This window comes from Synchiropus splendidus, chromosome 6 (genome assembly GCF_027744825.2).
Source record: "Synchiropus splendidus isolate RoL2022-P1 chromosome 6, RoL_Sspl_1.0, whole genome shotgun sequence".
In the NCBI taxonomy this organism is placed as follows: Eukaryota; Metazoa; Chordata; class Actinopteri; order Syngnathiformes; family Callionymidae; genus Synchiropus; species Synchiropus splendidus.
The window spans coordinates 1429419-1451043 of NC_071339.1; the positions used below are offsets into that span (position 1 = coordinate 1429419).

General features: G+C 45.4%; 2 protein-coding genes across 8 annotated transcripts in view; one reads left to right on the plus strand and one right to left on the minus strand.

Annotated features, from left to right (window-relative positions):
• LOC128761233 (G-protein coupled receptor 22-like) overlaps window positions 1-21625 on the plus strand; it is a 51338-nt gene that overhangs the window by 12355 nt on the left and 17358 nt on the right. The gene's annotated exons all lie outside the window — the stretch shown is intronic.
• LOC128761234 (endothelin-3-like) lies at window positions 1042-13798 on the minus strand. The gene is made up of 4 exons (XM_053869350.1): window positions 13623-13798; window positions 12307-12532; window positions 5391-5537; window positions 1042-3919 (listed from the first exon to the last, which is right to left on the minus strand). Exons 1-4 carry the CDS (start codon window positions 13693-13695, stop codon window positions 3844-3846), a joined length of 522 nt encoding a protein of 173 aa, XP_053725325.1. The 5' UTR covers window positions 13696-13798; the 3' UTR covers window positions 1042-3843.

Genomic DNA, 21625 nt, shown 5'->3' on the forward strand with positions numbered 1-21625 from the left:
TCCTCCTCTTTGCTGAGAACGATCCTCCTATACTCACAGAAGGGGGATGAAGCTGTATGTTTTGCTGTCCACTTGGGTTCCTCTGCTGCGTTCTCCTCCGTCTGACTGTGATGAAGTGAGCCGTCAAAGCCTCATAAATGATTTCCTCCGGCCATTACTCACCCGCACCGCACACATTCTTGGCCTCCCATAAAACAGGGACATATTCAGAGCTCATTTGAGCTTGACCCCAAGACTGCGCACACCTGCGCTCCAAACCAAACTGCAGCAGCAGCAGCTCAAGATAAAACAGACAGGCGTCATCCCTCCCACTAAAGGTCATCGACAGGCGGAAGAAATAACCCTCTTACCTGACGTCAGGTGCATAAATCTAACAGGCTGAGGTCTGTTTTCTGAGCGCAGGGCTCAGGAATGTCCGTTTTCTCAGTTACATCCACAGCGATTTACAGGTGAACAGGCGCAGATCGCAGGAGCAGCCAATGAGCCACCGATTCCAGTTGAAATGGCGACTCACGCTTCCTTTGTTGGGTCTGCGTTGTCCCGGCTGGGAAACTAGCTTCTGTAACAGAGTGTTTTCCGGATGAGCCGATGTGTTATGAAAGCTCTCACTCTGGGCGTTTCAGACTCAGGTGACTGACCAAAACGCTGACGGATTCCATCGTTTCTGTCTCCTTTGAAAGGCTGCTCCCTGCTCTCACCACAGATCACGATGTCATCTGCTTCTTTATCTAACCTCTCCTCGACCTGTCCATCACCATGGCAAGCAAGAAGGGGCTCAAACGATATTCCCCTCAAATACTTGTCTCATAGCTGGGTTTTCACAATAATTACCAATGGTGTGACAAAAAAGAAAAAACTCAAACATAATAAGATGGTTATTACATGAAAATTACTCTTATTTTTTAACAGCCCGTGGGCTCCATGTTGGTGAGCCCTGCTCTAACACCTGCTCCTGTCATGACAGAGCTAGGTTTGTGTTCATGTACTGCACTATGCATTAATGCGTCAGAATCACAGCAGGACACAGAATATTAGTATTTGTTTATTTCTTCTCATACATTCCACCTGATAGTAGCACTCCAATGGGCCAAGTGTACTGACGAATGTGGACCAATGACAGTCCAATGAACATATTTTCGTCAACTAGTTCACCTTCATTTTACAATGGGTACAATACATTTGACAGGAACTCGCTGACCCATTTCACCGGCTCTTGACTTTCAGGTCCGTTTTGCCAGATGTGGCCAACAACTGGGCTCCAACAAAAACAAGTGAAAAATCCAATGATGGCCAGCAGCAGTCGCACTGGTCTTAGCCATTTCCCAGCGCCACCATTCACATCACCAAATAAATATATCCATAGAAACGGTCTGGCAGTATTTGCTTCAGCTGACCGCAGTTGTTAGTCAGAGAACAGAAGCTGTAAATGGCAATGCAAGAGAGCTGGTTTCTGCATCGACACGGAGGGTATCGGGCGACAAAAGAAGTGGCACTGTGGTGGGAAAACAAGCACAGAACTGAACTGAACTGAAGAAACTCCAATTCATTGGATAAATTTTGCATCAATGGCATTGAAGGGCCCCTTCTATTTTCCACTGTACGTGATACTTAAACCGTCTTTGTCCAGTCAAGCTGCTACAAATAAGGATGGACCGATCCACGTTTGGATCAGATCTGATCCTTGAATCTGGATGTCTGCCGATATTCCTCCGATCCGATACCAGAGCTCAGTTTGCTGTGTTTTTCACCATTATTGTGCATTAACTAGAGAACTACAGGTCAGTGAAGGAAGCCAAGAAACATGGATCCTGACCACAAATGTGCAACTCTCACGTCGGCATTTATTAAATCCAAGACGGATGTACGTAGGAAGTGAATGGAAACAAGACGCTGCTTCATTTGATCAGCAACACTCGCTCTGGGAGCATCAATAAATCTGTTGCCCGACTGAGTGAAGTGACGTTGGACATCCTAGATATTGGCTCATTTAGGGACATACCTTCCATTTGCCAATCGGAAACATCCAACGCAGCTGTTGGTTCACCTGCTGCGACGCCTGGCTTCACTGTCTCGGGCTGCTGTTGTGTTTAGTCAGCAAACTAGTCTTGGCTGCTAAGCGCTTGCATGCTAACTGGCTACATGTTTCCAGCTGAAGCCTCACACCACTGCTCTGCCAGCTCACTGCAAACCGTGGACTGGACTTCCCGAGGCATGTCTCCTGCCTCTCACCACTCGACAGGAAATCTGTTCCACAGTTTGCAGTGAACTGGCAGAGCGGCTGAAAACACGGAGCTGGAACTGGGCTCTGGGATCGGTCTCATCTTGGAGGCCGATGCCGATACTGAATCGGACCGGTCTCATCACTATCTGCAACACAACACATTTTCCCACAGGCGATAACTTCAGTTACACCTTCTATTCTTGCATGTTTTACACTGAATCTAGTCTTAACCAGCTTTACAGTAGGACACTATAGTTTTGCATTGGTCACCACCCTGCCACGACAGTGAAACCATGAACACTGACAGTCTGCATCAGATAAGCTTCACTCTCCTTGTCATTTGAACTTAGCATCACTACATACTTCCACAAGAGACAAATAAAGTCTGAGGCTGTGTCCCACGTCTCCCCTAACACCAGCACTTGGTTGTGAGCGCCCTCCCACGACCAAGTGAAGTGACTGATGTTCCTCAGAATTGGGACGACACTTGATGAGGTCACGCGTAAAGACGGCGTGTCATTGGCTGCCGCGCTGTGGTTTGTTTCCAGCATATCCAGTGTTGGAGACAACGTTTTGGAAATGCCAGCTCCAACGTTTCTGCAACCTCTTGCATCGGCGCTGATCATCTCACTTGGTTTGGTGAACCAATGGAGAAGAAATGGGCGGGGCCTGTGTTGAGGCGATAGATGTGTCAGAGGTGTGAGGATGCTAACGTTAGCCTGGATGCTAGCCCACTGTTGTTTGTTCAGGAGAAATCCAAACCTACTGTTGAACATCCCTGTTGTATTGTTCATGTTGTGGGACACGGTGGAGCATTTGGCTCACTATCGTGTGATACCAGAGAAAATCAACACAGGGAAGAGTGGTCCTGGCTACTAACAGGTCCCTGTTGTCCTGTCCAACATTGTTGTGAAATCAAGTCCTTTGGTCTCCTGGACATCTCTCCACACTTCATCTTCCCACTTGGTTTCAAGTCAGCTCCGGAGCTCCCTGGGTTTGAAGGGGTCATGTGATCAAGTGGTGAACGGCCAGTGAGGAGGAGTGGGACACACCACACTGAGCCCAGTTTAGGGGGAGAGACGGGACACAGCCTGATCTACTGCTGAGCAAGGGACAGAGTACGCCTTTTGTCAGTTTTTAAATGTGTTGAACCAATAAACAATAAACTGCGACAGGTGATAAAATGATGACCATATGAATGCTAATGTATATATTAGGTACAAATATCAAATATAAGCACAAATTCTTTCCCATACGCCAAGTGGTGGATTGAGCTCAGTTAACCATGGTGACCTGGAGACAAGGCACCCACACGTGCCCACTGGCAAGACAAGCTCACACCTGACAGTGTGATGAATGTGAAGGGGCAAATTCCTTGAAGTTCAGCTTGTTACTCGATGACGGAGGAGTCACACAGAGAGAGTTACTGCAAGGGTTGCGTGAACCAAGTGGCTGAAAGCTTGAGTGAGCTTGTCACATTTCCCAGTCCAAAGGTCTTTGGAGGCAGAGGAGAAATGCTCTTTACAATTCAGAATGAATGGAGAGCTCAGCTCCACGTCTCCATCCCGCCGCGCTGCTAGGCACCCAGAAGTGCCTTACATGTACACATATGTACTGTGTGTTCAGACAGTCCCCAGAGCTGGGGACGCTCTCCGCCCGTCACGTTGGAGCTGCACGTTGGGTGGTCCTCTGTGTGGGCTGGAAAGAGAAACACAGGAGACATCAGGTGCCGCAGGTTTCACAGTCAGAACACAGCAGCTCTCAGTATTTGTGTCTCCCAGCAAGTCCTCTTCCGGGCTTGTTCGTCTACTTCCTGGTATTTGGCACGGCTCTGCTTCATCTGGAAAAGGCAGCTGCCTATCACAGCCCCATGGGGCTCGCAGCACGAGCTTGCGCCGCGTGCACATGTGCTTCGGATGGATCGGCCAGCTGTCTTGCATCTGCCTGTCAAGACTCGCCTGGAAAAGAGCATGACCCTCTGCTCACCCACACGTCGGGATGGGCATAGTCCACGAAAATCATTTTCCCCAACCGATATTAAAATCAAAACAAAGGTTTTAGCATCCATGGATTTTGGCACGGCTGGTTTTATTGCCAACGCTGACCAGCGCGATGGTGGTCGTTGGGCAAAAGCCTCATCTTTCCCAAAAGCTTTGGGGAAAGATGATTGAATGTGAAAAATTCAATGTGAATTTTTCACATTGGATTAAATACTTCAAATAATCATAGTAGTGCTTAAAAAACACGACAGAATTTCCCATGATATAACAGGCTGCTAATGTAAACGGAGACTCCACATAGTTGGGTTGAGCACACAATTCTGTTCTCGCGCTGCAACACAAAGAACCGGAAACTTCAACACTCAGTGCAGAGTTTGGATCACGCTTAGCGCTGAAGCGTCACCATGACGACGGTCCGAACCGGCTGCATTTGATACTTGGCACCATGGACACCAAAGACGTGATCAAATAAAGAGGAGAAGTGAGAGACATGGGTCTGAAAGTCAAAATGATTTCCACTGGTGTTCAACCGCTCCTGTCGCCGCTGACAGTGGAGGATTGTGTTGCCAGGTTTTCGAGAATTGGGGAGTGGGTTGCCAGACTTTTGTCAGCAGTTCACTTAAGTTTAAATTTCACCAGCATTTGTGCCACATTATTTCGCATCGTGTTGTCGATTAGAAGTGAAACTCGTGGTTCAGGCTGTTGGATCGTGTCACACGCCACAATCCGGATCTGAATTTTGCCTTTTTTTCACTATCCAAAGGCTCAGTGCATCCCTCGTATATTCCACTTTAAAAATGGATGAAATGAAAGAAAAAGAAAACATTTCACTTGACAGTTTTTTATGATGAAGCAATACTTATTGAATTTGTGCCATTGTCTTACGGGGTCCTCAGAAAACACTCTGTTTTGTGTCTCAGCCGATCATGAAAACAACTGTCAACCCACAAACTATTGCCCATGAACAATATCGTTATTGCGCTTGTCAACATTATTGTGAGACCAAATGATTCATTCGTAATGTTAACATACCAAAATAAGTTTCAAATGCAATTGTAATCAAAACTACGACACATCTTGGATCAAAGCAGAAACAAAGTAAAACAGATTCACCACGTGACTATTTTTTGCTCGTGCTTTTACAATGTGCCATCCGTCTGTAGGCTCACCTGTTCATGCAGAAGCTGCTGCAGCCAGAGTCGCTCCGTGCGACGCACAGACAGCGCTGCTCATTCTTGGCCGCCCCTTGCTCTCCTCTGGTGGAACGCCTCAGACGTATGCTCTGGTAACTGGACATGCCGTACGGCACTGTGTTCCTGCAACACATGAGTCGATGGAGTCATACACTGCTGTCAACCAGGGGTTCATGTAGGGTCCTATGATGTCCACGTTGTGACACATCCTCACTCCCATGCCGAGAAATATGGCCATCGGTAAAGTGGACTTTAGCGCCCTATGCTGACGCTGACGGCAGCCTTCCAACCAGCGTCTCTTTTCCCTTCCTTTCATGTGGCTCTTCACCAAATGAACCGGCTTCGGTTTTGGTCAAGTCGCTCTAATCGTTAAACAGGGAGAGACGGCCGATAATCGATATCGGCCAGAAATTTTCAGAATTTCTTTCTTCTAATTATGTCTCAGTTGACTTGGCGTCTGTTATTTGTTAAGTATTTCCATTCTTGATAATGACCACAAGATTTTGTGGAAGGTTTTTAAATCAATATTTCGCACAGGATCTTGTTTGTATTCAGCTTCAGCAGCTTTATATGGCAGCTCGCAGATAAAACAGTATATGAACATGTTGGTTTGCACTTGAATGTGTTATTTTAAGATATCAATGTCAGTTATTCTAATAGTTAAACAAATCTTGCGTTGGCTATTATTCTTCACCCCAAGATACCCAGACTTGTGTCTCACTCACAGATAGATGGATAGTCATGATAATATCATGCAGAAACGTTTGAAGAAAAGCCCACCCGATGTGTTTCCTGAAAACCCAATATTCATTTCAGACATGAGCCACCTCCTGCTTGTTCACCAAGACTTTGGCAGAACATCAAAACACCCTCACAAATTCAGACCATGTGAACCTGCCCCAGCCACCACTTCTGACTGTGTCATGTGAGAGGCCAGGTGGACAGTGGCGTCCAATTCTGACGCTGAATACAGCCTTCAATGTGCTACGTCGACACATTAAGTCAGGCCTGGCTGAAACGTGGCTCTTTTCCCAGTTTCATGTGGCTCTTCACCGCCGAACTGGCTTCGGTTTTGGTCAAGTTGCTCCAATCCGTAAACAGGGAGACGGCCGATAACTGATATCGGCCAGTTGCTCAGGTCTATATTTCACAAACTGCATGTTCCACCTGAGGATCTGCGCTCGTGTGTAGTGACTCAATATTACATGGTTGGCATCAGCAGGTAAAGGTAGCAACTGAAGATCATTTTTTAAGTAAAGGACGCGTAAATGGCAGAAGCTGGGCCTCCGATTGTTGCACTGTCCTCCCGACCCACCAGGGAAACACCCCTCATAAATGCTTCTCATCCATCCTGTGCATCTTTAACCAAAGATGAACGCATTTCATGGACTGAAGCGCAAACTTTGACAAAGGGAAATGACAGGAAGAGCTGCCACTGAATATGAAACACAAACAAAAGGGCCTCAATAACACAGATGAGTTGCGACAGCAACTTAACTCCGTGTCCCAGAGTCTCAGAAAAAACCCCTGCTTCTTCATACTTCGCTGTGTTCGGCAAGACATTTGAACTTTTCAACTCAAGCTCGACGCTGTGATGTGCAGCAGACACGTTCAGAAGGTGGTTTAAGTCACTTCATTACTGCTGAAACAAAACAAGGTTAGAAAGCCCCGGAACAGCAAAGACACGTTGAAATCCTTCTTGACATCATGGTCATAATTGATGGGATAGTTTTTCTACCAGGAGCAGTTAAAATATTGTTTTAACCTAGAACTCAGGCCTGCTTCAGATGGGTGGTTAAAAGAATGTACGTTTTCAGCGCAGTGTCCAGTTTTCTTGACAGCTTTTTGACTGAACTTTTGAAAGTGGCTCCTTGCGGTAGCTGAGAAGTGCAAAACAAATGTACAAATAGCAAAACACATTTACAACATTTCAAACAACTTTCAACCTTCTTTAGCAAGGCATTTTTCCCAGAGTTTATAATTCATTTTCAGAGTTTGTAAATGTGTTTTTCTGAGTTTGTAAATTTGTTTTCAGAGTTTGTAAAAGTGTTCTCAGTGTTTGTAAATCTTTCTGCATTTATTTGACTCCCAGTGGTGACCCCCCACGATTGGTACAAGTGGAACATTGCACCAAGCGCTTCCGGATCTTGTCCGTAATTTGGTCCCCTCAGTCTCTGTACGATTCTTTGGAAAATTTGCATACACAGGAATCACATAAATCTGTATATGTGTTTAACAAGTTCGTAACTGTGTTTTGTGCTTCTCAGCCACCGTAGCTCCTGGTGTCCAGTGCTCAATTGATCACTTTATATAACTACATCAATAATCCCACAATAGCGTTTGTCGCTGTTGTCCAACGCAGCTCAGCAACTGGCATGGATTTTTTTTTCAAGTGAATCCAAGAGCTTTCTCAACTCCATCTCCGTTTTCAAAACTCTATAAAACTGTCAACACCATATAGTCAGCCCTATAAGGGATACCTTTTAAGAACAGCCTTTCTGGTGGCTCGGTCCACCCAGAGCTCCTTCTCCTCCTGCCATATGCTTGGCTGACCTTGGTTTCAAATCAAAGGCCAGGAAAGTGAGGGCATCCCTGCGATCGAATCTGAATCCCTGTCTGAAGTCTTTCAGCATTGCAAGGCATCTGTTCGTGTTCCAGCTGCAGGCGAGCTCTCCCATGAGACTGCTTCCATTCCAGCCTCACTGACACATACTGTACATTCATATGTATGTTTCCACACGAGGGGGGAGGGGAAATCTTTACGTGGTAAAAGAAAAACATTGAGGGAGAACTTAACCTTGACACAAGTTCAAGTGGCAAAGCAGTACCTTGCACCTGTTTAAATATGAGCTGGACGTGGTGGCAAAGACACATCATATTGAAGGGTGAGGTTTTTTTCTTTTAGCATATGTCCCTCAAAATGCTGTAAGTCAACTTCTTTTATTCTGGGAACCCACCATTTCCCACTGGCAATTGAAAGACCTTTTTCAGACCAAGGGTGAATTCAACTCCTTCCTTAATGCTCCATCTCAAAATGTAGTTCCCCTCACAGCTCTCCAGTCCTTCTGCTTCCTCTGAGCGTAGAGGAAGAGCAGGCAGCGAGGAGCCGCTTCACACTGTCCTACTGAGCTGTGGAGACAGTGATGGTGCTGACTGATGCACTGGTTTCACTGCAGAGCTCCAGGATCAGTCCAGCCATGGTTCAGCACCGTCACCGTCATGGAGCCTCCATCCTCAACACGCTGCCTTCACCAGGTTTCTGGATTAAACTCCCAACTTACTGGATAAAGTGAAATATTCTGGAGACTCTGTGGTCTATGCGTCACAAGTACACAGTCGCGAGCCTCGACTAGCTTAGCAACCATGCTAACTGTTGCTAGCGTGCAGCTAATGTCTCCTAAAACCAACAAGTCACATCTTCTAATCTTCGTGTGAGAACTAAAGATCCAAACCACCTGAGTGAAGGACGGTGAAGACGGTGGCTAGTTCCAGAACTCAGCTGACACCAGGTTAGTCATGTGATCACTGCAGACATGGGCTCAGACCCAGGAACACACACTGCATCAGGTTCCACACACCACTTCTCCATTGTATAGAGGGTTATTAGACGTCATGAGACCGTGATGAGTCTCAGAGTTTGTTTACTGAAGCTGCTGCAGCCACACATCAGTCCGGTCATAGTTAGGCTGCTGGCTGCATGCTAGCTTCGTCGAGCTACAGGCTACATGCTAGCTTGGCCCAGCTAGGTCGCCACATGCTAGCTTAGTCCAGCGACTGGCTGCATGCTAGCTTAGTCCAGCAACTGGCTACATGCTATCTAAGTTCATCTATTAGCCAGATTATCCAGGTGGTGGAGTCCCACTAAGAAAAACTTACCGCCTACCTCCAGTAGACGGACTAAATTCTTGCATGAATAAACACATTTACATCCTGCATTTTAAACGTCTGAACTGAAAGCAGTAATACAGTGTTCTGAGCGGCATGTGACCACAGTCGCACAACTGTTTGTGAGACAGAAAAAAATCAGTTGTACAGCAGAAACTTGCGGCGGCCTGATTCATGCAGCTGACACTACTCACACTTTGGGCCCATAACAAAAGTGACATGTAGCAACCAGCAGCTCGGGGCAGTGAGGCCCTCGCTGTGATCCTGGGTCCCGGTCTCACACGCACGAACCCCAGAATAAACCTGAGTCTCCGGTCACACAGGAATTTTGTCATAAATGAGCAGGCTGCCGTGCGTCATGGTGGAATTCATGGTTACATACAGAAATATTTCCCTTTTATGACCTTTCAAGACGCAACTGGTCGAACAGCAAACGGTGTCTCTGAATGACTGACAGCTAATAAAAAGACAACAGATCCCAAGACACAAACATTTAGGTTCACTTTGAGTTTCCTCCTGTGTCTTTGCTTAAGATCTCAGAGATACCTGACATTCAGGACTGTTAAGGGATTGTTAAGTGAGTTATGCCTCAACTCCATCTTTACGCAACATTTGGAATTCAAAATCTGGAAAATGTCTGTCGGCGTTTCATATTTTTATGAAACAGAACACCTGTTTTCAGAAGGGCAGAAGAGCCAGAGCGAGTGTGTAGGGCACATCTTTCAACAAGCCCCTTTAGATGGCTGCATCAGATGGTCCACAGGGTTTGGCAGGAAGAAGAAACGTACGTTTCCATAAACGTATCGGCGGTTTTTCAGTGATGCCAGTTATGAAAAGGTGGCGGACGATATGGCGATTGTAGATCGTCAACATGCTAACACTCTGCCAAAGTGAGGAGATCGTATGGATAGTCTCAGTCACATCCTATACACTATAGCTCTATGTTGACAAGAAACGCCGTTTCAGCAGTTGTTTTTTTAACCTGATGTGCCTCTAACTCGACCACACGGCGTCACGACAGAGTTTTCGAGTCTTGCGACGCCAATGACTGTCTGCACTGTCGAGCTAACGGAGCTAACGGCTAACGTGACTTCTTGCTTGGACCCTCTATTGACACTTGTGGAGCATCAAATTCAAAATACTTAGTCGAGTTACTCCTGTTGTGACACAATCTCGGCGACTGAAGGTTAAAGACTGTAAACCCACAATGGTCACTCTGGACCACTTTGTTAAAAACACACAGATAAATATAAGAATCAGTCATGTCTCCTTCGTAGAAGATTCAAAGGAAATGTCAGCTTCAATAACCAGACCTTGCAGTTTGATATTTTCTGTGCAAAACGGTTAAGTTTGCATCTTCATTTGACACTTTTCAGAAAAAGCTGTCGCGTGTTTAATGCACTAATAAACGTGGTTAAAATGTGAAAGCTAACTGTCATGTCTTCACCGACATTATAGTCCAGAGATGGCCGACCCACGGCTCTTTCCCCAGTTTCACGCAGCTCTTTCCCCAGTTTCACGCAGCTCTTTCCCCAGTTTCACGCGGCTCTTCACCAAATGAGCCGCCGAACTGGCTGCGATTTTGGTCAAGTTGCTGTTGAGATGATGTTTATACAGGAAATAAGAGGAAAAACTCAGAGCTATCCCAGCGAAATGTCAGAATATTGTACAAAGACTTTGACTTGAGTTTAACTCTGAAACATAAACAATAAACCTCAATGCACGTGCTCCAAGCAAGTCAAGTCAATGGCGCCCACATTTCTATCTACGGTGCTTAATATTTCCAGGAGGATCAGGGTCAAATGCACAAGAGACGTGCGCCGGACGTGAACCAGCAACCTTGAGCTTTAACCGCTATACTGAGTCAGGTGAGCAGCTGCTCAGGTGAAGCCTCACCGCCTGACGTGTTTGGAGCATGTGGCTCTGTTCAGCCTGGGACTTGTTGGCCAGCCAAGCTATAGTCAGTTCCACCATGTTTCGTCCTTTGTGCTTCTCTGTATGAGAGTTGTTGCTTACTTTCTGTAATGTTTACGTCCGTTGGACATGTTGGCGAGAAGTTCTCAATGACCTGGTCTCAGCGTAGCAGTTTGGTTGCACTCAGCAGAGACTTGCCCATTAACATAGCTGACACTAGCAAAATTGTGATTTCAAAATAAAAGAATTGCGATGTGATATTTTTGCCATATCGCCCAGCTCTAATTTTGAACAAAAGAAAACACTGCCAAGCCCAATACTGAATTATGTTGCCAATACTGATCAACAACATATACAAATGAAATGACATCAAACATATAGTACATGCATAATAACAGTTATTATTCTACTTTGTCCTCTGCTAAAGTTACGGGGGGCCTGAAGGTGTTATTATGTTTATTTTGAGCATTTAGCATTTCTGTCTTTTCCTCCAAAGCACACCATCAACAAGTTTATTTTGAATTACATTTTAATTTGAAAAATTCATAAAACGTATATTTTAAGTTTGCGCTGTGTCAGTGCTTGAAAAATGGCTGGGAAGTCGTCACTGAACAGCCCCAGCAGACATCCGCTCGACACGATGACAGTGGCCACTACAGGCATGGCATATGTACAGCACTTGAAAACTTGAAATTGCTTTCTTTCTCAGAGACCACATTTCATATTTGAAGCCAGTCAGAAAGCGATTGGATTTCGAAAGCGTGTTTCCGTGTGGATGCAACTATAAACCGGACGTGGAGCATCTAAGCCGCCGGATTAGTCTCGACCTTGGGAACCCATCGCTCCAGCTCCAGTTGTTGACGTGTTGTGGCGGCGGTTGCGAACCGTGTCGGAACACATATTAAAGCAATTAAGTTCCGCCTGCATTTGGATACAGGACCAGTACCCACACAGTTTGGTTCGAGTATTTGTACCACCACACCCCCCGAAGCTTAGATGAATGGGTGGTAGACTTAATGCAGGAGGAAGTGGAAAGACGTCGAATAAAAAAGGCCCCGTTGTCGACCAGTGAAGACAAAAGCAAAACACTCACTCTGGCGTGTTGATCCAGATGATGTCCAGGTGGCAGTAATAGACACACTCCTTATCCTTGTATGTGTAGCATGTGCACCTCTTGCTTCGCCCGCGGGCTGCTGGGAGTGGACTGGCTTGGCTGCGAGAGCCGACCTTCGCCAACCCCTCTGTGGCAGACAGGAAGTCGCTCAGCCTGGACTCTTCTGCTTCCGTCCTCACGCTCACATCTTGGCTTGAAGAGGAACCTGAAGGAGAACAGCGTGGAGTCCGGCGTTTCATTCCACAAGCCAACGGAAATAGATTTCATGACGGTGTAGGAATCATGTTTCTTTAATGTGCAGCGTGGTGCCACTTTGAGCGCTGCAGTCATGGCTATATGTTCCCTTGACTTAGACAGATCACCTCTCTCCAGTCAGGTGTTGGCATGATTCCACAAAAGGAGACTTGCAAAACAAAGTTTTGAAACACATTTGCAAGCTTCTGAGACAAATTTACAAATAGCAAAATACGTTTACATTTCAAACAAATTTACAAACTTCTGAAGCAAACAATTTTTTTCATGAGTTTGGAAGTGTGTTTCCAAGTTTGAAAATGTGTTTTCACTGCTTGTCAATTTGTCTACAGAGTTTGTAAATGTGTTTTCACCGCTTGTAAATTTGTTTTCAGAGTTTGTAAATGTGATTTCACCGCTTGTCAATTTGTATTCAGAGTTTGTAAATGTCTTCACAGCTTGTAAAGTTGCTAGTACCAATCTCGGGGATCGACATTGGGAGTCGACTAAATGGAGAGCAATGTTCTATCCGTTTTACCTCGTCTGAAAACACATTTACAAACTCTGACAACACAATCACAAAGAGCTTTGTCATTTTATTTGCTAATTTGCTCCAAGACTTTGTAAATCTATTTCAGAAGTTTGTAAATGCGTCTTCAGCAGTGTTTTTTTGTTTTTTGTTTTTTACTTCAGATTTGTCTAAAATATTTGCCACGCGAGAAATAAATCATTGTGTCTCCAAAAGTGAGTAAATTATAGTGTGATTTCCTGAGGCCATTTTTAAAAAAGCAAGTGGCTTGATATTGTAAAGTGCTGGCTGAACATGTCACCTTTAAATCTTATTTCGACAACCAATAATACGATGCTTTTCGGTAATGTTTCATTATTTTTACTCTAAATAATAGTCAAACAGCAGGTATCAAATAGATCCTACATTCAAAAGGAAAGTGCTGACAAATGTTAAATATCCATAACAAACAACAAACAAACACAACATACATAAGCCATGTTTTCCCACATTACCTTTCCTTTCATCCAACAAAAATAAATGCACATTTCCTCACCGTTTGCCAAAGACGCTCCAAAAACGATAAGGATGAAAACTCCCACATCAAACGTTGACGCTTGAGCCATCATAGACGAAACATGTGCGCAGCGAAAACGAAGGAACGTGCGACCTGAACGAGCAAGTCAACGATGAGGCGGCAGGTGAGCGACGTGTCCGAGCGCACTCGAACTCCGCGAGTTCTCATCCGCGACTGACGCTCCGCCACAAGTGAGCGTAACTCTGACTCATGCTTCCGGCGGATACGCTTTCAGAATAAGACACTTCCGGTTTCGATCACGCTATGTGAGTGCGAAATCTAATAAAATAATTATATATGTATATATATATATAATTTTATTTTATTTCGGTTTATAATATATATATATATATATATATATATATATATATATATATATATATATATGTATAATATATATGTTTTTGTGCAATGACAATAAAGAAAGTCTAATTATATATATATATATATATATATATATATATATATATATATATATATAATTTTTTATTTTATTTTATTTATTTATTTATTTATTTGTTAGTATTTATCTGATATTATTTATTTTGGACATATAGTTTTTGTGTGTGTATATATATATATATATATATTCTCTCCGAACGGCACTTCCAAACAAGACGTTTAATGAATGAATGTGTCAAAATGTTCCTGCAGATCAGGAATCAGATGTGTATTGACTCATTTAATGATCCTGAATCCTGAGCGTGAGAAACATTCCTCACGTTTACGTGTCAAAGGCACATGTCAACTTTGTCATGATGATCACAGACATTTTTCCCTTCAAACTCTTATGACAAGCATGTTGACAGACTGCTGTACGTGAGAGAACTCGATTGTGAGTCGAAGTTTCTGCAGTGTTTCCCACCTTTTCATGTTCATGTGCCTGACTGTCACGTCGCGTGCGACTGGAGTGTCACTTCACCATGTTAGCAGATGATTAAAGGTCTTTTCAGTAAACGCACTTCTCTCAATTTGCTCAGGGTATAAAGTATTGAAGGCTTGATGAGGTTTCATGAAACAGTGTCTTCATTTTCAGAGGCCACTAGATGGCGCTCTTGGTTTAGAAATGATCGCCAAAATTCGACTACTTTGATGTTCACATGGTCCAACAATGTCAGGCACGTTGTTTTTAAGTCATTTTTTGACTTTTGAAAAAAAACGTAATTTTTTGCCATTTTCACAAGAGGAAGTATTACGTCCTTGAGTCAGGACCAATTTTCCAAAAAATCGTCAAAATTCACCTTTTGCATTTGAATCAGTTTCTCTGCTTACTTTGATGTACACATTTTTGACTTTTGAAAATATGTCATTTTTGTCGTCATCACACCCGCAGCCCACTCATGTGACAGTTATACAAGTCGTGACGTTGTGCTGCGTGGAACCTGTTCCCACTGAATCCATCACAAGGCAAAACGGACGGCACGTTCATTTCTATATCTTCAGAAAGTGAATATTCCACCTGCTCTCTGCAGGTTTCCATTGCTTTAATGAGTGATCTTTATCTGCTCGACTTGTCAAGGAACTGTGCGCCGTGCTGTCGAGCCAACTTGAGGGCAGGAGGATTTTTGTGGAAACAAAACAAAGGTCCATCTGCAATGTACATCTGGAGTCTACAGTCTTCTTTTAAAACCGATTTGCATGGTGAATCCCTCTGAAAGAAGCCCAACACCCGGCAGCGTATCATCGCAACAGCATTTACTCCTTACGACTGGGAATTCCCATCCTGCACGCTGTGCTCCTGCTGGGTTTTCTGAAGACAAACCCAAACACGGCAGTCGTCTGGCGTTTCTCCTCGGAGAACCTCCCTCATCACTTTTCCTCAATATAAACAAAGAAAATCTGTCTGGTCCCAGCAAGGCTCCGCTGCGTTCGTTGTCCCAGGGCAAAAAAATATCTGTCAAAGTGTCCACAGCTCTCAGCGTGAACTGGAGCCGCACACATGGTTCAAGTGAAACTTGGCAGCTCTGCAGGAAATATTTGCTTGTGAATGGCAAGGTTCACGTGGGTAGAGAAGAGTACCCTGTTCTTCAACTTGACTCTTTGACCCTGCAGGTCAAAAGCTGGTCGCATTGACCCATCCTGACTCCTGTGGCCTCATACGTTGGGAACGTTACCTTTTGCATCCTGTACAGACGACAAAGGCAGTCATCCGTGAAAAAAGAATAAAAATAAAAAAGCAATAAGTCATCTTGAAGCCCATCAAACGGCTGTGCGTTTAGTCGCTGCCATTGTCGTCAGTATAGCAAAAGTCCACTGTCCCACCGTCATATATTGATGTTGGGACAGTTTCTTTAGTGGCAATACATTGCACTGAATTTTGACTTTCTCTAACGAAAGGAAATGTATGAAGAGATAGAGAATAGATGAAAGAATCTGACTGAGCACAGTGTGATGATTGTGGAACCTTCTCAGCACACAGACAGTATATGGTCCTCAGCCACACACACAGATGACCTTCTGGCAAACATGGATGCTGCATGTGATGACTTCACAGCAGATCCCTGCAGAGGCTGGAGAAGATTCTTCCCATGCTGCATGGCAGGAGAAGATGCCTACGGGAACATGAGGAGCACTTTCATCAAAACTACATCCGTCACTTACATCAAAACTTCCCGTCACTGTTATACAGACACCATGGCAAAGCAACCTGTTGTCCAAACACAATGACGGCACTGACGCAGAGATTTACATTTGAAGGGCTTTGAGCAGGAGACGGGATCTGGCAGGTGATCCATGGTGTTTTGCAAATGGTTTTGGGAAATGCACTTCCAAATAGCGCCAATGATTCGAGAAATGTACCAAAGTGACAGAGAAGAACTGTAAGCTTGACAATTTTTTTCAGAAACCACTTGTGATGGAGATGTTTTGGCCACCACAGCAGGAGACTGCACTCGTTATTTGCTGTTGGATGAGAACCCAGATATTTGTTTTCTGTGATAGTGTTCTCCTCCTCCTCAGGCTTTCAGTCAAAGTGAAGCCAACCTGTCTCCCCCCCAGGCATGAAGACATGCGACGGAGCTTGCTCTCACTCAGCAGAGCTTTAAAGAGCCACGACATCTCCAGCGCTCAAATGCTCAGGTTATGACATGCAAAATGACCTTTTTTTGGCTCACTCCCAATGATTCAGAATCAGGCTTAGTTTGAACAGACACGCATGGAATTCTGAACTGGCAGTGGTCGCTCAAGTCAAGAAGTTTCCATCTCAGCTGGTGGCGCGAGATTTTGTCGCGGTTGGACGGTGCTAACTGTGGTAACACTGGGCGAGATCGACAGCAGTCGTTTACACATGTTGATTTAGCAGTTGCATAACTGATATTGAGGAGAGGAAAATTCATTTTCAGATCATGTAAAATACATGAAATGCAAATAAAGCCTCTCACTGAATACATACAACTGGTAAATCCAACTGAAACTGAATAATCTGTGTAATATATTGAATGTAGGTCATGATGCGCCCAGCTGACCTCAGTCTGCTGCACTCTGGTTTGGTCCAGTTTATCATCATTTCATTTTATTAGTAGCGATAAGCGCTGCAACTGAGGTTTTTCATTGTTTTAGACTTGAGCTGTTCCTCTGTCTCACTTGGCCCATCATCCTCGGCACGATTCAAAGTACCTGTTCACCACGCTGTCCGGATGAGCTTGTGTGTTGCTACCGCAGAGTGAGTCCCAGCCATGGTGAGCGTGTTGACCGCTCCTCCTGACATGTCCCTGGCATTGTGGAGCGATCAACCTTCGGGTGTCAAACGCCATCAGATGTTATGATGCAGCTGTTGGTTCAGTTCCTCTTGGAACTTCCAAGGCCCCTGGAAACTCATAAACCTGCTCCATTGATCACACTGAGAGGTTATCAGCTGGGACTACCTGCCATTGAACCATGGCCCTGACGTCCAGCATGAAACAGACCAAGTGTCGTAACCCGACCAGGAACCATTAAACTGCGCTGTTCCACCGTGCGTTTCCTTCCTTTCCTTCAGACTAGCGTGCGCCCAGTGACAGCGCTACATCCACACCATGGAAGGAAGAGCAACTAGAAGAGCTGCCATCTGAAGTCAACTATTGGAGCTGGTTTCTCTTCAAGTGGCTGGTGCTTGGTCCAAATGTTGGGGGGCGGAGTCACGCAGAGGAGAGAGGATGGTTGCAGCGCAGGTTTCAGACCACAGTCCACAGAGAGTAGACGCGAGTCAGGTGAGGAGATGAAGTGTGGAGTCAGTGGAGAAGAAACCTGTTCCTTCTTCACTGGAGCCTGATCCACACAGCTCACTGTTCCATGAGGAGTGCTCACTCACAGAAGACGGTGGCCTCCAGTGGACAAAACTCACTCTCACCACAGAGCCATTCAGGAGCCTCCTCCATCCGTGTGAGAAAGGAGCCATGTTTGTCAAAGTTGCTTCAAGCTCTTTGACATCCAGCGCCCTCAGTGGTGTCATGTGACTTCAATGACTAGAGCTAGTTTACTTATTGTTTTGGAAGATTCATGTTGTGAATATGTTACATTATGATTCAGTTGAACAAATATGTAAAGAATCTATACAATTCAAAGACAAATGAAAGCTTTTATTTTTTAAATTCTACATAGGTTCCATCTTCAATGTAAATTATGCAAATTGCAAGTCATTTTTTTAAATATTTCTTGCTTTATTCACCACAGCCGACAGCGACAGGTGGCTCACAGCGGTCCAGGTGACGCTCAGACACATGAAACATTAGAGGGAACGTTGGTTGGCATGACTCGAAACCTGACACACATCAACTGCCTGACTACATGTAAATCTAGGAACGGTGGTCTCAAGCAAATAGAAGCCGTGGCAAACATTCCAATCCTGACTCAACTCCACATAGAAGAGACTACAGGGTCTAATGCCCTGGAGGTGGGCAATTGGGAAATATATTGTGACCGCTGAGAGGAGCCATCAAACCCAAAGAAAGGAGGGTAACAGAAAAATAGATCAATAAATAAATAAAAGGCCAGTGATCGCATCAAATGACACTTTAAAGAAAGAAAATTTTGGTTTGTTGTGCTGTATTTAATTTGAACCACATTCCATTTAAAGACTCTCAATGTGTCACATGAATTTCAAAATCTACCATCAATTCTGATGTATTTTAAGGGACGACAAATACTCCTAAAATAGCCAACAAAAAGACAAACAATTAAAAACAAATAATCAAAGGAGAAAGTCATGTTTCAGTTGCATCGTAATGAACAAAAAACAATGCATGAGGCAAAAATGTCGGCCCTCGGACCGCACTTTCCCCAGGTCTGCTCCAATGGAACCTTTCCAGAGCCTCCTCAGAACCTGAGCAAATAAGTGCCCTGATAAGTGAATGGTTTTGGGAATACCGCAGATGGAAAATAAACTGTGTCTAAGCCTTCAACACAGACCAGACAGTGATACGAGCAATAGCATGGACCAGCCTGGAAAACAAAAGCAAATGCCCTGCTCGGCCCTGAGTCTCCTGGCAGGGGAGACGCCATGGTCAAGGTGGTTCAAACATGGCGAGGCTGACCTTGGGAATCTGGACCACATCTGCGTTCGCTCTGGCTTGCTATTCTGTCATAATGATTTGGACAGACAAAACTGGATTATGATGTCGTGCCACTGGTCAACGTGCGGATGAGGAGTGCCCTCCGTCAGTGAGCCTTCTTGCCTCTTTGACCTCTGGTACTACTACTACTACTACTACTGTGCTGTGGAGCCGAGCAACTCATACGTACCTTATTTGGATCACACTCTGAATAAATTTGATATGCTTCAGAAGAACAAACTGCAAGCCAGTGCTAACATCCCGGGCAGGTGGCTGAAGTTGTAGTACAACTATGTCTCAACTGTTGCAGCATGATGTCCCCCACCCCGAGTCACCAGCTGCAGTTGTAGTACAACTATATCCCAACTGTTGCAGCATGATGTCCCCCACTCCGAGTCACCAGCTGCAGTTGTAGTACAACTATGTCTCAACTGTTGCAGCATGATGTCCCCCACCCTGAGTCATCCCGGACTCACCACCCAGCAAGTCTGGGCAGACAAAGCGATCACTCAGCAGTTTTAAACACCAGCGCGTGTCGAGTACAAATACTTCTGTGAACACTAATTCTGAGTTTGGCACGCAAAGCAGCATGAGTTACATTTATTTACAGGGTGATTCTAACCACTGGTTTCCTGTGAGCTGCGCAGCCCTTGACTCAGCCGGGGCCCTGGCAGGCTCCCGCTCATCCTGCTGTCACCTGCCGGGTCTGGACGCCGGCTCCGGGCTGAAAGTGCCGATGAGTCACGAGCAGACAGGTGCGGTCTACGGATGAGAAAGAGAGAGAGAGCGTGGGATGGCAGACAGTAATGAGAGATCATTAAGTGTGGTGGTTTGTTGTCGTCACCATGAGTGAATTCACTTTGAATGACTATCAGCCCCCAAAATAACATTTGGGCCTTTGGCACTTCTCTCTACAAAAAGAAGACAAACTCCACAGAAAATGGAAGGGACCATGAAGCGATTAGAGACGGGAGACCCACACGCAGTAGGGAGGAGACAAATGTACCACCGTCCAAAAGCACAAACGGAAGGAAAAAAAAGGCACCATATGAACACGATCTCGGAGGAAGTCCAACAAACTGACTCCAGTTGTCTTCTGGCAGGCCTTCAAGGACAAGTAACATCCGACTTATGACCTGCTCCACTTATGTCCAGCCGTACTTATGACCATGGCCAGCAGATGCTTTTTAAATTTTTTATTCATCATTCAGTGTCAGGCAGCGCAGCACGTAGCAGCCGGCAACACGTACGACAGTTACGGCAGCACAGTCTCCCAGCATCTCACTCTCACACAGCCATCTACACTACAGTAGCACCTCTAACCCTCGCCTCGGCTGTTTTGAGTGGCATTCAAGTTACGTCCAATCCAACTTACGACTGGTTGGTCGGAACCAATCCCGGTCGTAAGTCGGATGTGACTTGAGATCAGGTGTGTGTGTCTCTGTGGCGCCTGTTGGGTGGGAAGACACCCCCAATCCTGGAGAGGAAGTGAAGAAAGCAGGAGCAGGAAGTTGTTGTTGCCGGGTGGGTGGTGGGCGTGTCCAAACATGGGCGCTTTGTCTGCTGGACATCGCAGATTATAGGCACAAGAATGTCACACGTTTGAATGCATGACAGACGATAGACGTAGATTTTTACCTCAAACGAAAAGTCATAGACGTAACCGTCGCATTATGGCCAGCAAGGGCTGTTCAGCTCATCATCATCGGGTTACGGGTCACGAACGTCACCATGGTTGAAGAAAACAACAACTGCTAGTCACTGCTGCTGGTGTCCTCCGTGTAGTCCGGAGAGGCCTGTGCTGCTGGGACCCAGCAGGTGACCTGCCATGGGTCGGCAGCCTCACTTCCTCAACTACAAACCTTCTTGATGTGTGGACTGTGGAGCTGCAATGGTGTTGTGACGGTCCAACTGAGCTGCCAGCTGGAGCCTGAGTTATCTCTGTGGCATGTTTGGGAAGTCCAGCGGCACATTTACGACTTCCTGTTGTTGATCTTTTATGACGAGCCACAGCGTTGCCCCCTGCAGGTGCACCTCACTGTGTATCAGGCAGGAGCAGCTGGTGGTCCTGCTGAGTGGCATCCATGAAGTAGCACGCGTCCCTGTTGACAGCGTCACCAATGACTCGCCTAGAAATCAAGCGACAACCTTCGCATTTCCCGAGAAATACGAGTGGTTCATTTCCACTTGAGTCTGCGGGGGAGTGGATTGCTTTTGTTTCTGTGGTGCCGGATCATAAATTCAGGTTATATGACCAGGGCGTCACTCACTCTGAGCTCAGTGGAGGGTCTTCAGACATTCCAGGCTTTGTCTGAGGCTCAGATCGTTTTCAGGGGGATCTGCCTTGGCCTTTCTGTCTTCTCCCTGTTAATAAAAGAAGAATATTACCATAATACCAACATGATCATCATTCTGACCTTTCCACATTGCTTAAATACCACAGATATTAAGGTG